Source organism: Bufo gargarizans, chromosome 6 (genome assembly GCF_014858855.1).
Source record: "Bufo gargarizans isolate SCDJY-AF-19 chromosome 6, ASM1485885v1, whole genome shotgun sequence".
NCBI classification, from domain to species: Eukaryota; Metazoa; Chordata; class Amphibia; order Anura; family Bufonidae; genus Bufo; species Bufo gargarizans.
The window spans coordinates 155,302,986-155,320,294 of record NC_058085.1 but is presented as its reverse complement, the minus strand read 5'-3'; the positions used below and the strand labels follow the sequence as shown (position 1 = coordinate 155,320,294).

Genomic DNA, 17,309 nt, shown 5'->3' with positions numbered 1-17,309 from the left:
GAAACAGCTGGAGCAGTTTGCTCACGAGGAGTGGGCCAAAATACCTGTGGACAGGTGCAGAAATTCCATTGAGCGTTATGGAAATCGCTTGATTGCAGTGATTGCCACAATATATTAAGTGAAGAATACCATAATTTTTTGTCCAGGCAAGGTTCATTAGTTTGTTTTATAAATTAATCTGTTGGACCACAATTCAAAAAGCAGCGTCTGATTTCCATTAGTTTATTTTCAGTACATTTTTATTTATTTCTTTAATGGAAGGATACCAACAATTTTGTCCACGTCTCTACATCGTTTGTGCAAAGACTCAATTATCATATTAGGTAGCGAAAAGTGCAGCCTTAAATTGCACCCACACCACTGTCTCTACCTACTTGGATGATCCGCCATAAATGGTGGCCCCCAACTGGGCAATGGTCCTTCAACTGACTATGTGCACAGGGCCTAAACATGGAGAAGGGGTAGTCAGACAGACGAGATCAAAACCAGATGGACAATACATGGAAAGAATCCAACAGCAGAACCAGACAGTAATGTCAGAACCGAAACAAGAGTTTAATACCAGTCAGGTTCAGCACCAGAAGATAACTGTCAATAGCAGAATCAGTAGTCAGAGGGAAAGTCCGGGACAATCCAAAGGTCAGAGATCCCGAAATTAACCAGCTCCCGACCGCCTAACGCAGGAATGCATCCTGCGGGTGGTCAGTTTCTTCCTCCTTGACGCGTCATCTCGCGAGACGCGAGACTTCCTGTGAACGCGTGCTCACAGGATCGCAAGGTAAACGAGTTGATCTACAGCCTGCCAGCGGCGATCATTCGCTGGCAGGCTGTAGATGCGATTTTTTTTCAACCCCAAAAAGGTATATTAGACGCTGTTTATCTCACCAAGCATGGGTATATGTAAAAATACACCCCAAAACACATTGCCCTACTTCTACTGAGTACGGCGATACCACATGTGTGACACTTTTTTGCAGCCTAGGTGCCTAAAGTCCAACGAGTACCTTTAGGCTTTACAGGGTTGCTCACAATTTAGCCCTGCCCAAAATGCCAGAACAGTAAACACACCCCACAAATGACCCCATTTTGGAAAGTAGACACCCCAAGGTATTCACTGAGGGGCATATTGAGTCCGTGGGAGATTGAAATTTTTGTCACAAGTTAGCGGAAAGGGAGACTTTGTGAGAAAAAAAAAAAAATCAATTTCCGCTAACTTGTGCCAAAAATAAAATAAACTTCTATGAACTCGCCATGCGCCTCACGGAATACCTTGCGGTGTCTTCTTTCCAAAATGGGGTCACATGTGGGGTATTTATACTGCCCTGAAATTTTAGGGGCCCTAAAGCGTGAGAAGAAGTCTGGAATCCAAATGCCCTCCTAAAAGGTACTTATTGGAATTTGGGCCCCTTTGCGCACCTAGGTTGCAAAAAAGTGTCACACATGTGGTATCGCCGTACTCAAGAGAAGTAGGGCAATGTGTTTTGGGGTGTATTTTTACATATACCCCATGCTGGGTGAGAGAAATATCTCTGTAAAATGACAACTTTGTATAAACAAATGGGAAAAGTTGTCTTTTACAGAGATATTTCTCTCACCCAGCATGGGTATATGTAATAATATACCCCAAAACACATTCCCCAACTTCTCCTGAGTACGGCGATACCACATGTGTGACACTTTTTTGCAGCCTAGGTGCGCAAAGGGGCCCAAATTCCAAAGAGTACTTTTAGGATTTCACAGGGCATTTTTACGCACTTGGATTCCAAACTACTGCTCACGCTTTAGGGCCCCTAAAATGCCAGGGCAGTATAAATACCCCACATATGACCCATTTTGGAAAGAAGACACCCCAAGGTATTCCGTGAGGGGTATAGTGAGTTCATGTAAAATTTTAGTGTTTGTCACAAGTTAGTGGAATATGAGACTTTGTGAGAAAAAAATAAATAAAATAAAAATATCATTTTCCGCTAACTTGTGACAAAAAATAAAAACTTCCATGAACTCAATATGCCCATCAGCGAATACCTTAGGGTGTCTACTTTTCGAAATGGGGTCATTTGTGGGGTGTTTCTACTGTCTGGGCATTGTAGAACCTCAGGAAATATGACAGGTGCTCAGAAAGTCAAAGTGCGTAAATTAATTTTTAATAAAATACATCAATAACACCACAATGGGGTAGATGAATAAGATCAATGTCCAAAAATTATAAATCCTCTGGCGTAGATTGTATCTGAAGTTCTTTGTGGGGCCTTCTAGTATGGCCTATGTCTCCAGTGGAAGTCCAATATGCCCCCAATGATAGGTAATAGATGTTGACAATACCTATGCAACGCTAGGAGGATTCTAACAATCGACTGGTACTTTATATGTCGGACATCAGTCCTATAATATTTGATGATATTTCGGACAGAAGAAAAAGAAGTTTTCGGCTATTCTGCCGCTTACCTCCCCTTTGTAGGGATAGTCCACTTGAGTCCTGCGGTTTGTTCGAGCGGAGCGGGTAAGAAACACCGGGTGATGTACGAGACCGGCGTCTCCAGTTGCTCTGTTCAATGGACGCGTTCAGTGCTCGCGGGATTACACTTACGTAACTTCCTGTGTGGTCCGGTAGTGACGTCTTTCTTATATTCGATGGTTTGAAACTTCGATTTTTCGAATGTTCAATTTTTTGAGTATTAAAGTCCTGTCTGCATGGCCATGCAACTAGAGAAATATCGACAGGTGTATGGCGTTTAACCAGACGAGTTCCGGGAATTGTGACTCTCCCTTACTCGGACAGGATCGCACAAGCCCTAATGCTGTGCGATCCTGTCAGAGGAGCAGAGTCTAGAATGGGACCTTTCACTGACATACACTGTGAGTTTATCGCATTCAACTCGATCGTGAGTGTCTGGCTTAATTCAGTCAGCATGAGTAATGTCAGCTGCCTTGTCCTCGGTAATACTTTCTCCTGAGCTAATGAGAAGATCACTGAAATGCTGTAAGCAGGTCACTTTGTGTCAGGGCTAATATGCAGTTGAAATGGGCGTTTTGTAATTTAGGCCTGTTTCACACTTGCATTGTGGCTTTCCGGATTTCAGATCCGGCACAGGATCTCAAAACCGGGCCCAAATGGATCAGTTTTATCCCCATTCATTGTCAAAGAGGACAAAACTGACACTGTTCAGTCTGCGAAATGTAATAAACCAGATCGGGCATGAAAATGAATGTAAGTTAATGGTGCCGGATCCATATTTTTGTTCGGTTTGTCCTATTTAGATTTATGCATCTGGATGTATGAAAAGGCATGGATCCGTTTAATTCCGGTATTGAGATCCTCTGCCCGATCTCAAAATCAGAAAGTCACAAGTGTGAAACAGGCCTAAGTTAATTTTCATTGCAAGGAAATTAACTACAATTCATCTGATCACTCTTCATAATCTAGAGTTAATGCACATTGCAATCATGAAGCCACACACTTTGTGAAGACCTAAATTTGTGTCCGTCTCAAAACATTTGGCCATGACCTGTACAGGCCTCAGCATGTTTACAGAAAACCTGTCACGCCGAACATGGTGTTTGAGCTGCAGGCAGCATGTTATAGAGCAGGAGGAGCTGAGCAGATTGAGATATTGTTTTATGGGAAAAGAATCAGTAAAACCTGTAATTTATATGTTTAGATTCCTGCTCATTCTGGGCTTTGAAGTTAAGGAGGCGGAGCTATCAGCGATTGACAGCTCTCTCTGTATATACTGTCAGAGGGGTGGCTCTCAATCAATGATAGGACCGCCTCCTTGACTTCTAAGCCCAGAACTAGCAGGAATATAAATTAATACATTACACGTTTTATTTAATCTTTTCCCCCAAAAAATATAAATTAATCTTCACAGCTCCTTCTGCTCTGTAATATGCTGCCTTCAGCTCAAACACCATGTTCAACTGATAGGTTCCAGTTAATGTTCAAGTTCATGAAAGTGCAATTAGAAAAAGAGAGTGAACAAGTATGGCCTGTTTGGAAGGGTTTCCAGGAGAAAGCCTCTACTTTCAATAAAGAACATGGCAGCGTGTCTTACGTTGGCAACGTTGCATCTGACCAAAACCACAAGAATTCTCAAACAATGTTCTGTGGAGATGTTTGGCGCCACGTTTGGCAAACACAGCATATTAGCACAAATACCTCATACCAAGTATGGAAAGAACTGCAAGCTTCATAACAATATCTGAGGAGGACAAATTAAACCATAACAACAAGAACCAAAGATTCTCTAATGTACAATTTATTGAACACCACAAGTGTATAAATAAAACAATATACAAAAACATTAGCAAACAGCACACAAAAATAATATCTGCACCAGAAATGTCATTGTTAAAGGAATATAACAGATTAGGATCTGCTATAGAATGAATTACAAGCATTTTATTACTACGATAGCACCTACGTATAAGTATAACCACCATAATCTTCTTCTCAGACAGGCTGATTACTAGTGCAAGGTATATGTGCAAGTTTCTTCATTTTCACTTGATTTGCAGCGTGTTAGTGCTAGAGCTGTAATTACATTAATTTGTCAAGTCTAACAGAAACTAAGTCATTTTTAGCAAGTAGCAAACAAGCTGGATTGCTGTGCATAAAGCTTGGAATGCTACAGTGAGATATGAAGAGTATATAAAGGAAAGAAAAGACATGCTTGCCATTATAGAGGACAGAAGCTTGAGTAGTAAGTGATACTTAAAGGGAGTCTGTCCCAACCATTCACATCACACTGTAGCGCTCCTAATGCCATTTTCAAATAGTGTTGAGCAAAGCGAGCTTCGGATGCTCCATCCGAAGTTGCTTCGTTCAAAACTTCGGAATAATACTGTACGGAGATTTTTTTTTTTTTTTTTTTTTATATCTGAGCCATTTGTTCCCAGCAGCTTCATCCACTGAACTGTACTTCTTTCTGGCGCATGTGCAGTTCAGTGGATGAAGCCGGTGGCCACTGACTGTGCAGGTGTAGACATAAAGGAGATATGCGCCTGTGTGAGGCATAAGGACGTTGAGGAGGGAAGGAGTTGGAGAGAAGAAGAGATGGGGGGAGCTGGGCTCCAATGGCGATAAGTACAGCTGCTTGGGTTTTTTATTTGCAAATTTAGAACAACCTGTCCGGGCCAAAGGAAGAGTGATCAGAACATGAAGGTATACTTGGAGATGACATTAAGAGAGCTACAGTTCAATGCAAACGGTTAAAAAACGGGATGTAGTGGTGACAGACACCATTTAATCTGAAGTTTTACAATCTGCTGGTCTCAAATGCAGATGTAAGTGTTAATAGCCCCAGGAATAAGCACACAATTTAGAGGGCATAAAAGCCATGTTCTTATCAAACTGATCACAAGTGAGCCATAATGAATGTTTATGAGCTGTAAGGAGTTCAGAGAGGGTTACACAAGAGCCTTCAGAGCTGCTGTCTGGATTCAATGTAAAGCAGAAAGCAAGGCAGCCTGCAGCTATACTGAAACCGAGGGCTGTAGAACAAACTGTTGAAAAACTTTAATAAAGATCAATTGAAAAAAAATTATGTTAACCCCAAATAAGTACAATGCAATGATGAAAATGTTCCCCAGAAAGTGTCCATAGCCTTTTACCGAAATGCATCACCTAGATGTGTTTCCATTATTACCAATAGTGACACATTCTGTTTTTCCATAATCTCTTTCTATTTTCTGTACATGATTATGGGGTCGGCCATCTTACCTGAGCTGCTCCTCTACTCTGTTAACACCAAAGATTTCTCTTGCAGTCACATGAACCACAGGAAACTAGAAATGACTAACTGACAGCTTTAAGAAGGTTTTGTTTGCATAATCTGTGACAGAAGTCATTGCGTAGGGGGAAGGACAAGGAGGTGAGCCATGATCATCATCTATTGGCAACACTGGATCCTATGTTTTCTGCCCCAGTATTATAACACAGTTGTTACCTGCCATTGTAATCCTGCCCATGGCACTAATGAGATGACTACAGAGAAGTGATCTCTACAGAACACAAAGTGTCAGCCTATTGTGAGGCTCAATGGTCATTGTTAAAAGAACATGATTTTAAATTTAGGGAAATTAGAAAAAACATAACATACATTTTTTGAAACCTTGATTTAAAGGGGTCGTCTGGGATCAGAACTGAACTCGGGCATATTCCCATCTTCACCCCACCGGCCCCTATGATATGAGCATTGGAGCATTTATTTGTTTACCTCGGCACACTGCTAGGTGGAGGCTTCCGCCCAGCAGTGCTCCCGGTGACGTCCCAAGCTCTGATGGGTGGGCTTTATCTGTAAAACGGCTACGGCAGTACTAAAGCCCGCCCATCATTGCCGGTGATGTCACTGCTGGGCGGAGGCCTCTGGCTAAGCTACACTATGGAGAGCCCGGTACGTCACCGGAACTCCATAAAATGCCTTTTCCCTCCGCGATTCAAAATGCTTCAATGCTCATTTCAGGGGAGATAGAGGCGGTGTGGAGAGGAGCCCTTCACACCGGTGGAAAAAAAGGTTGAAACACGTACTAGGCGCCAAATCAATGGGTCATTGATCGTGATGAAGATACAGATTGGTTCTTATTTGTATATAAGATATAAAAAAGACCTTCACCTAGGTCTGGTAAAAGAGCTAAGAGTTTAGAAAGGGCACCACAGCTCTATAGTGGTGATGTTAGAGATCATAAAATGATAATAAAATCAAATGCACTCACTTCACAGGGGGGCAGTCACCAGGATAAGCTCAAGACACCTGGGACTATTTCCCCCCCGGCCAGGATCGCATGTAGAAATATAAATAATTGAACGCCGCCTACACACGTGGCTTCGGGTCAATCATTTTAATAATATAAGGCTCAACGCGTTTCAAGGGTCTGAGGCCCTCTTCTTCAGGAGTGCCTAAATAGATTTTGAGACCAGTCTGGAGGAATAACATTTGTGTTTAGTGTGCATCTGCTGTTAATGCACCTGCTGCATCCCATTTTTGGGGGCAAGATAGGGTGGTTCATTAGCACAGCCTTTTGTGCTTACTCCGTGCTGTAAAAACAGGCACATGATTACAGAACAGTCTATGAGCTTCCAAATGGAAGCAATCCCTCCCTGGTCTATAGTTGTACTTGGACGCCTTGTATGATGGAGAAGAGGCAGTAACAACTAGCGATCTAAACTGGATTTAAATGGACAAGCAATAGTTACCTCTACTCCCAGCACATTCACACAAATAAAATGCCAATAAAGGCCCAGTGCAGAGAAATATAGAGAATAGATAACTACTATGATGTTATTCAAACAATTATGTAAACTAAACACAAAAATACTCAAATACATGAAAGGAAAACACTCCCTGATGCATAGAAAATGGTTTAAAGGGGTTTTACGGATAGTCCATCAATATCTGCTCATCCGGGTCTGTCACCCTGCCGATTAGCTATTTTGCAGCAGAACTACAGCTCAACTTGCTGAGTGTAGTGGACAAAGCTAGTCACTGCAGCACAACACCCACTGTAATGAATGGAGCACCACAGCAGTCACCATCCAAAATACACAGAACATCTGACATGCAGGGTGTCAAACCTCCGCTAATCAGATACTAATGGCCTATCTAGAGGATAGCAGGGGTATTATAAAGGTGAAGAAAAGGGTATTTTTCTTTAAATATTCAAGGAATTACGCACTCAATCACTTGATGTCCACAAGTACTGTAAAAAAAGGCAATTAGGAATTAGAGGATCTGAATACAAATGACAAAAATGCAAAAACTAGCTACAGTATACAACGGAGGGGAACGCTCAAATGCAATTACAGATCCATGCATTTCCTGCAAACATTTTCTTTTTAATGGAAAATCCCCTCTGCTCTATAAAATACTGATGGAACTGAGATCAAGCACTCAGGGCAAGGGAGAATATAAGGTAAGTGCCTTGGTAATCATGCAGTGACTAACTATGCATGCACATTCCCACCAGGATGTACAAAGACATTATCAAACTACCAAATACATCTTAGCATTCCTTCATAGAAACAGTAAATTCCAAGATAAAATATACATGTTAAAGTATGGCACTCAAGCATTAGCATATCAGGTAGCGTGCCATTAAAGCATACACGTCACAAGTCCAGTATCTAAAACAATGCAAGAAGCACAATAAAAATAGTCTTAAAAATAAGTAATAAAAAAAACAATATAACACAAGGGAAATAGGCAGCAATCTATGAACCCATGAAAATCAAATAATAATGGATTTCTATGTAACTTACTATTTTGCAAAGCTTTACAGTATAAGGCTTCATGCACATGACTGTAGCTTTCATCTGTGTGCCATCCGCGTTTTTTGTGGCTGGCACATGGACCCATTCTTTTCTATGGGGCCATGTACACATCTGTATTTTTTATGGCTCCCTGTGGCCATTCCACACATTACAAAACATGTCTCATTCTTGTCTGTATTGCAGAAGAGAATAATCATTTCTATTGATGGGAGTGAGAAAAATATGGAATGCACACGTAAACTATCTGTATTTTGTGGATTGAAATACGGATACAGTATTGTGCATGAAGTCTAAGAATAAGTGTTATTATAGGCCAAAATATCCAACTTTCGTTTTCTAATTGGATGAATGAAATGTGGTCTGATTAGTAAATATGGAAGTCAACAACAGACTTATTTGAAATCCATTATATTTAATTATAAATGTACCTCATTTAAAAGGGTTTTTCTAATTTACGTAAAAAACAAAAAAACAATTACTATATAAAGAAAAATCATCTTTCATTCCGCCATCAATTTCAAGATCTGTATGTAGTTCTGTTTGCAGTCACTGAATGGAAATAAATAAATAAATACAAAGTCAGTAGGGGCGTAATGATCGCAGTCGCAGAAGGTGCGACCGCAACCGGGCTCGGCGGGGGGGAGGGGGCTCGCTGCACTCATGTGTGATGGGAGCGCTCTGACGGCGCCAGGCATGAAGTACAGTGAGAATGCTGGGCCCCGTCAGAGTGCTCTTTAAACACGAGGGGGGGCAGAGGCAAGGAGGGGGCACACTCACCCGGCCCGGCAGTTCTTGTCACTGCTGGGCTGTTTGTTTTCAGAGTGATGCAGGGAGACCTCTCTGCTCCCTTCTTCACTGTTCTTCAGAGCTCAGGCGCTACCCCCGCAGGCCGCACATGGCGCTGCTGGCTGTGTGAGGAGCGCTGAAGGGAATCGTCCTCCAGCACAGTCAGCAGCGCGATGCGAGTGTGGGAGCGCATCATCAGGGAAGAGGGTAAGTATGTGCGTTTTTTTTTTCTTCTCTAAAGCTGCAAAAAGGGGGCAACAGCTAGAGTGAGGGGGCACAAAAGCGTATAACCACTGTGAGGGGCACATATCTGGCATAACCACTGTGAGGGGCACATATCTGGCATAACTACTGTGAGGAGTTACATATCTGGCTATAACCAGTGTGAGGGGCACATATCTGGCTATAACTACTGTGAGGGGGCACATATCTGAGCATAACTACAGTGAAAGGAAAAAAAAAAAGACGTAGTTAGGTCTCAAGGACCAATTTTCAGTGCAACTACAAAAGTAAGCATAACTACTGTGACAGGAACAAAGGTGGGCATAACTGCTGTGAGGGGCCACAAGGAGGACATAACTATTTTGAAGGGACCACAAGGTGGGCTTAATTACTGTGAGGGGCCACAAGATGGGCATTAGTACTGTGAGGAGCCACAATGTGGCCATTAGTACTGTGTAGTAGCATTTAGGGGAAATGTCCTAGATTACACTGCTATACATTGGCATGGCTCAGTCTTACAGGCCAGCACAGCGTTCCCTGCTGGTGATTTCACAGGGGCAGTCACTATCCCTTTCTTATGTGATTATAATTTTTTTTCTCTATCACTACAGGGACCTTGTTCTGGATCCAGTGGACATCACGCCGACGCCAGCGACACCCTGGATGAGGTAGGACCAGATTTCATTAGGACCGGGTGAGTGTAGCCATGCATTGGACTTTAACTGGCTCTTTAACATGAGTGGATCCTGTGTGGGTAATCCACTGCGTGAAAGCGAGCCAAGCCCCAATCCGGACAGCAGAGACACGGAGCATTAAAATGATTGATAATGCTCTGTGCCTCTCTGAACTTTACACTACAAAATCACGGTGACAACTTTATCTCACTGTGATTTTGTAGTAAAAAGATCACAGAGGAGCACGGAGCATTATCAGTCATGTTAGTGCACCATGTCTCTGCTGTCCGGAACAGGGCTTGGCTCTCTTTCATGCAGCAGATTACCCACACTCGTGTGAAAGAGCCCTTGGTGTAAAGAAAATCTGCCACCTCTTAGTAAAAATGGGAAGGGAAGGGGGGCGGGGGGCTAGACCCCGATCCAAAGTTTGCACTGGGGCTTATAACACTCCACTGGAAGTCAGATATAATTGGATCCAGTCTAGGTAATGCTACACACATCTCTCTGTGAGCAGTTTGGCTCACAGAGGATTGCCTAGACTGATGGATCAAATATATGGGGAACCTGAATTTTCAGAAATTTCATCCACGTACTGTAGAAAACTCTGAAGTGTAAATTAATCTGCTCTGTGGTTTTTAAACCTGCGGCATATCAATCTTATGCTCCCTTTTCCACTGCAGATTTTACGCTCTGCAATGCATGGAGGGCCCATTCACACAGCGGAATTTGCTGTCAGGATTTTGGCTCGGACACAATTTGGGTGGTGCCTAGCGTGGTATCTGCCTTCCATTGTTTTTAACGGGTGGGCTGGCAGTTTAAAGGCGCGACCTTGCCAAAAAGGGACATGTCCCTTCTCTGCGCAGTGTGCAGACAGCAGCTGCTTGGAACAATGTTATACATGGTGGATTTTGAAAGTGTCAAAATCTGCCATGTGAATGTACCCTTACTCATGCATATTTTGCTGTGGTTTTGTTGCGTGGACATACCCCTTAAGTGTCAGTGCAGTCTGTAGCAGCCAGCCAATCAGATCCAGTCTTTTAAGGGGTTGTTCCAAGAATTTAATTTATCCCCTATTCACTGGATAAAGTAGTGACTGATCAGTGAGGGCTTGGCTGCTGGGACCCACTTTGATCACAAGAAGACAGCAGTCCGCACTCCCCCCCCCCCCCCCCCCCTTCCTCTGGAATGGAGCAGTGGTCAAGCATGTACGCTGCTTCATTCATCCTCTAAGGAGCTACCAGATATACAGTGCAGCGCTTGGCTATCACTGGCAGTCCAATATAGATGAATGGAGTGGCAGTACATATGCTTGACCACCTCTTCATTCATATAGCAAGACAAAGGAGTTGAACTCCCACAAATCATACACTAAGGGATATGGTTAACTCTTGGGACAAATCCTTTAAAGGGGTTTTCTGAGACTTTAATACTGATGACCTATCCTCTGGATAGGTCGTCAGTATCTGATCGGTGGAAGTCCGACACACGGGACCCCCACCAATCAGCTGTTTTAGAAGGCAGCTTTTCCTAGGCCAGTGATGACACGTTTATTGGTCACGTGGCCTAGAAGTGATTGGGGCTGAGCGTGATACCAAGCACAGCCGCTATACATTGTCCAGTGCTGTACTTGGCAAGCACAGAGAATGCCGCTGTGCTCACAAGAAGGCCGGTGCTTTCTCAAAAAGCTGATCAGTGGGGGTCCCAAGGGTCAGACCCCCACCGATTAGATACTAATGACCTATCCTGAGGACAGGTTATCGGTATTAAAATCTTGGAAAACCCTTTTAATTTCAAAAGCTAGTCTGGAATCTGATTACTTGGCGACGTTGAGGGCGGAGAGCTTTACAAAGACAATATTTGTTCCTAAGAACCAACATAGCACCATATGTGATGCACCATTAACAGTTATAGATCTTGTGGCTATGGATGAACTAAATGACCCGAGATGCCATTATCAGAGATTTCCATGTAAAGGTTAGGACTCTCCCACATGACATCATATATTGCTTATTAATGGTGAAATTCCCCCCCCATAAGTGAATAAACCAGTGATAAGTTCTCTTCTCTGTTACAGAGTGTATTGGTATATACCCATCGTGGTGGACACATGCTCCAGACTAAACAGAAGCTGGGAAGGTCCTACTGCTTTTATGCTTCAGTGAAACTTGTACTTTCTGGCAGGCTTGAGATTTATGTAGGTTTTCTTCATTTCCTCACTCTCAGGTTTCTTCATATCTTTGTATCTCTCCCCCTTTGTGCTGACCACTTGATTGTCAATATATCGAATCAGTTTCTTAGGGGCCTGAAAATACACAGATAAAATGAAAGCTGTGGGGACTAATTATCCATTTTATATGCTAAAAACCTCCTTGGAAAACTATTTTTACAGGACTTCTGCTTACATTAACAGACATTGTATAACCTATATTTATTGAAGAGCATATCCATAATTATGACAATTGAAATAACTATCTATCAAAAGCCAAGGACACCACAAAGTGCATATGAAAATAGATGGAACTGGGGTGAACTAATAGTAAGAGCCTGTATGAACTATACTGAAAGCATTGCTTACAACAGTCACTGCTATAAGTAATGGATAGAGACACCTTCCAAAATAATACAAACCTAAAGTCGTTGAGACCGCTCCGGCCATACAGAAGTACTAAATCTACATGTAACTGGCATGTTGCTGCTTTCTCCAATAGACCTGGTGCTATATCTGTACAATATTCTACAATTTTTTTCTACTTTAACCCAGCATATTTGACAGTAAAGCCTATTTCAAGCCTTATCTTCGACATTTGCCCATCCACATATCAATATGGATGCTGTTTAAGTCACGCGCAACTTTGCGAATAACTAACTTCGGCGCATCGAAGTCCATACATTTTAATACTTTACGAAAATGGATCTCCGTACAGTATTAATCTGAAGTTTTGAACTAAGCGACTTTGGATGTAGCATCCGAAGCTCGCTTCGCTCAACACTAGTGATAAATATACAATCACTGGGGGTTAGACTACTGCGACCGCCACAGTTTACAAGGGTTTCCAATCCCTTATGTGCATGTGTTATGTACAATGCTCCAATCACTGGCTGTGGAAGTGAAGAGTACAGTGCTCAGCTGTCAGTCCACTGACCCTGAATGCATCAGTGGTCATGCATGTGCCCTACAGCTCCACTCCCACAGGAGCTAGGTGACCCTGCTCTTGTGATTGGTGGGGGTCCCAATGGTGAGACCCCAAGCAATCATACATTTGACACCTATCCATAGGATAGGTGAAAAATTAATGTTCATGCGTAGACCTCTAAACAAAAATGTTTACAGCACTAGGTGGAGGCTGAGGACAGCAGGAAAAACATACCTTTTTGGTGGAGCACTTACCAGGAGTAGTGTGAATATGAACTTTTATTCTACCAAGCATTGATCCCGCAAGTACACTGGAGCTCTCTGCAATGACCTGCTTCACAGCCCCTGCCCTCTGCTCTGAGTGACAACTATCATGGTCTCCTGGTTGGATGATAGAGCTGTCACTCATAGAGGAGGTTCTATGAAACAGCTTGCAGAAGCAGTTTCTGGCAGAAGTAGTTAAAATTCACACTATAAAAGCTCCACAAAAGGAATGTTTGTCCTGCTCTCCCCAGCCTACCTACTGCCGTCAACAGTTTTGCAGGGCCCAAACTACTGGGATTCCCTGTAATGTTGCATTAAAGAAAACAAAATGATAGTGCTACATTCTGTATTCACATTTTATTTTGAGCTGTAATGTGCTGTTGTTCTTACCTCTTTAGGCATCAAAGGCCTGTGTGTTTTTTTGTCATCTTCGTTGTCAACCAACATGTATCTGAAGACCATAGAAGAATCAGAAATAACAAATGCACAACATTATGAGTAGGTCCACCAAACATCTATCACTACCAGTGTTCTCCAAAGAGTTTGACCATCATAATAGTCAATCAAATAACTAATACTGCTAGTGTGAGCTTAATGGGACAGGTGAAACATTCTTCAAACAGCACCAAAAGAAAGTATTACGTTCTGTATTAACAGGTTAAAGGACATCTGTCAGGGGGGGCGTGGCCAGCAGCGGGCATGTAAGCACGCATCTGAGTGTAGCTCCGCTTACCCTCGCTAATCCTGACAAACTGCCGACTCCAGGCACAGAGTGGACGGTGTGCAGACATAAGAGAAGACCCCGCACACCGAATATGGGGCCCAACAAGGCGTAAACCGCTGCTGAGCGGCTAAAAGTGTTTGCCCGCTCTGAGGCCCAAAATGGCGCCGCTGCCACGACTCCGACCCGAGCGGTCGTTACACGCGGTCAAGCTGCCCAACAGGCGGAGGCTGAGGACAGCGCCGAGCCTGAATTCACCCTGAAAGCAGCTTATGAACAGCTGCTGGTGGCGATATCGTCGTGCCAGTCCTCGCTTACCGAGAAGCTAGAGGATGTGAGGGTGGACGTGAGCCTGCTCCGTCATGATATGCAACAGCTGCGGGACCGGGTCAAGACCACTGAGGATCGGGTGTCTGCCCTGGAAGATTTGACTAGGCCAATGGCAGGAAAGGTGCAGGAGCTGGAGCCATTGGCAGCAGAAGTGCGATGATCTGGAGAACAGATCTCGCCGCAATGGGCCTACCGGAGAAAGCTGAGGGCAGGGATCTTGCGGCCTTTTTGGAGTCCTGGTTCAAAGAGCAGTTTCCAGAGTATTCCCCTGCATATGCTGTGGAGAGAGCGCACCGTGTCCCAGCCAGACATCCCCCACCTGGGGCTCCTCCAAGACCCTTATTGGCACGCCTGCTGAACTGGAGGGACAGGGACCTTCTCCTCAGTCAAGCCAGGAGCAAGCAAGACATCAGGCACGACAACGTGCGTGTCTGCCTGTTCCTGGATTTCTCCGCCGATCTCCAGGATAAAAGGGCCACATTTGTTGCGGTTAAACGCCGTCTCCATGAGCTGAACCTCCAGTACTCAATGACTTATCCGGCACGCCTCAGAGTTGTTGATGGGGACAGATCAGTTTTCTTCAATGATCCTAGGGAAGCCGAAGAGTGGGCTAAAAAGGAAGACAGCTCGTCCTGAACCACGTTGAACTATCATCTGATCGATACCAGCAAGTATTATGTTTTCCCCTTTCTCCTGTTTTCAATGGGACTCGGCTGAGGTCTCTTGGGCCTCATGCCGCCTCCATTTTCTTTCTTTTTTGCAATAGATATTGCCCCCTCAAGCTTCAAGGTGCTGTGGAGAGACCTTTCACCATCCCTGTTTTTTTTTTGATTGGAAACTTATAACTTGCCTGGACTATCAGGAGGGGCCCTTTCAACGTCCTGGGTTATACTCTTGATAGCTACTGATTGTTATATTTTTATGCTGGCAATTTGTCCTATGCCTATTAGAAGAGGGGGGGGAGCTAAACCTGTGTAGTCATTACATCTTCTTACACTATACAGGTCCCCGAGTTATGGGCCACCAAGTTGATCGGTTTTATGTCCGACATTCTCAGGTTAATACTGTTAATGTTCTGCATTATGTTTTACCTATTTACTCATGTACTTCTGTCACAAGCACGATTGCTCCTCTACACTGTAGCCAGGCATCTGTGGGCTCTGTAACTGCGCCCTGGGAGTGGATTTATGTCATTGATATATCATTAGAGTCCCTGTGGCCTCCCTGAGGGTGCTGTCGTGGAACGTGTGGGGTTTGGGGATCCCAAAAAGAGGATCACGGTGTTCTCCCACATCTGTTCCTTTAATCCGCATATAGTAGGTCTCCAAGAAACTCACTTCACCCCTGAAACGGGTAATAGGCTGAGGAAGCCATGGGCCCAACATTTGTTTAACGCTTATGGCACCTCCCATTCTATAGGGGTTTCCCTGCTGCCTCACAAGAGTCTTAGATGCGAGGTTAATAATACGGTTATGGACCCGAGCGGTCAGTATATTTTCCAACATGTCCACATCAACAATGTCCCCTATGTAGTGGTCAACATATATAACCCTCCCCCTGCCTCCATTTCTCTATTACAGGCCATAACGGGCTTTGTAGCCCATTATCCCACGGCCCGCTTAATCTGCATGGGAGACTTCAACTTGGTTATGAGTGAGAGCTTAGATAGGTTTAGAAGTGGTACCAACAGGGCTGGGTCTGATGGCGACGGTACGGTTCTCGCTAGAATATCCCAGGAGATGGGATGGATAGACATGTGGAGGGCCAGGCATTTGGGTGTTAGGGAGTACTCCTGCTTCACACCTGCCAGAGGAGCACTATCTAGGATAGATTACATATTTGGCAATGCAATGGTATATACGGAGTTGGTTGAGATACGTTATGGACCCCAGGGACCCTCGGATCATGCTCCGGTGCTGGCGGAACTAGCCCTATCTGACTCTGTTAATAGGGGTTGTAAGATGCGTATACATCCTTTCTGGCTGTCCTTGTTTGGCTTGAATGACAGAATTCCGGAGCAGTTAAAGGCGTTTCTCGAGATACAGGGGGATAACACCGATGCCCTGCTTCTCTGGGAGACCATGAAGGTGTACCTCAGGGGGTGTCTCAAATCCTCTCTCTCTTATGTCAAAAGAGACTCGCAACGTAAGGAGCTTGACCTGCATACTAGGTGTAGAGAGGCCAAAAGAGCGTTCACTGAGACCCCCACTGAGGAACGCAGGGTAGAATGGCTGTCTAGAGGTAGAATGTATATGCTGCATCTGGAGGAAAAGAGCAAAAGGAAGCTTTTTTTCTCAAGCAGCAGTCGTTTGAAACTGGCAATCAGACTGAGAAGCTGCTTGCGCATGTTTCGCGTAATAATAATATGGCCCCCCCAATGCTCCGTATACAAGATGCGAATGGGCACATAGCGGAGACAGTGCAGGACATATTGGCATGTTTTCATGATTTCTATAGGGACTTATATCAGTCGGCTGTTGATTACTCGGAGCATGATCTAGAGGCCTACCTTGGTGAAGTGTCTCATCCTCGGCTAGAAGATCTGGATAGAGGTCTTATGGAGGAGGATATCACGCTTGAGGTGGTGGAGAGAGCTATCAAGGATCTACCAGTGGGGAAAGCTCCCGGTCCGGATGGCATTCCGGTTGAGGTTTATTCTCGGTATCTGGAAAACCTGGGTCCTCGAATCCTCAGTCTGTATCGGGACGCGCACTCTCGCGGATCCTTGCCAGACTATGTATGATGCCTCCATTGTCGTGATCCTTAAACCTGGCAAGGATCCTCAGGACTGCGGATCTTATCGTCCAATTTCCCTCCTGAATTTGGACTATAAAATCCTGACCAGAATACTAGCCAATAGACTGAATAGGGTGGTTACATCTGTGGTCCACTCTGATCAGTCGGGATTCATGC

General features: G+C 44.1%; 1 protein-coding gene across 2 annotated transcripts in view; it reads right to left on the bottom strand.

Moving 5' to 3' along the window:
* Positions 1 to 11,702: 11,702 nt before the first annotated feature.
* CUEDC2 (CUE domain containing 2) overlaps positions 11,703 to 17,309 on the bottom strand; it is a 49,870-nt gene continuing 44,263 nt past the window's right edge. For both annotated transcript variants that reach the window (XM_044297471.1, XM_044297472.1), the window contains exons 8-9: positions 13,736 to 13,796; positions 11,703 to 12,250 (exon numbers count right to left, since the gene is read on the bottom strand). In XM_044297471.1, the coding sequence (XP_044153406.1) occupies positions 12,104 to 12,250; positions 13,736 to 13,796 (208 nt within the window). In that variant the 3' untranslated portion in view covers positions 11,703 to 12,103. The remainder of the gene's footprint in view (positions 12,251 to 13,735; positions 13,797 to 17,309) is intronic.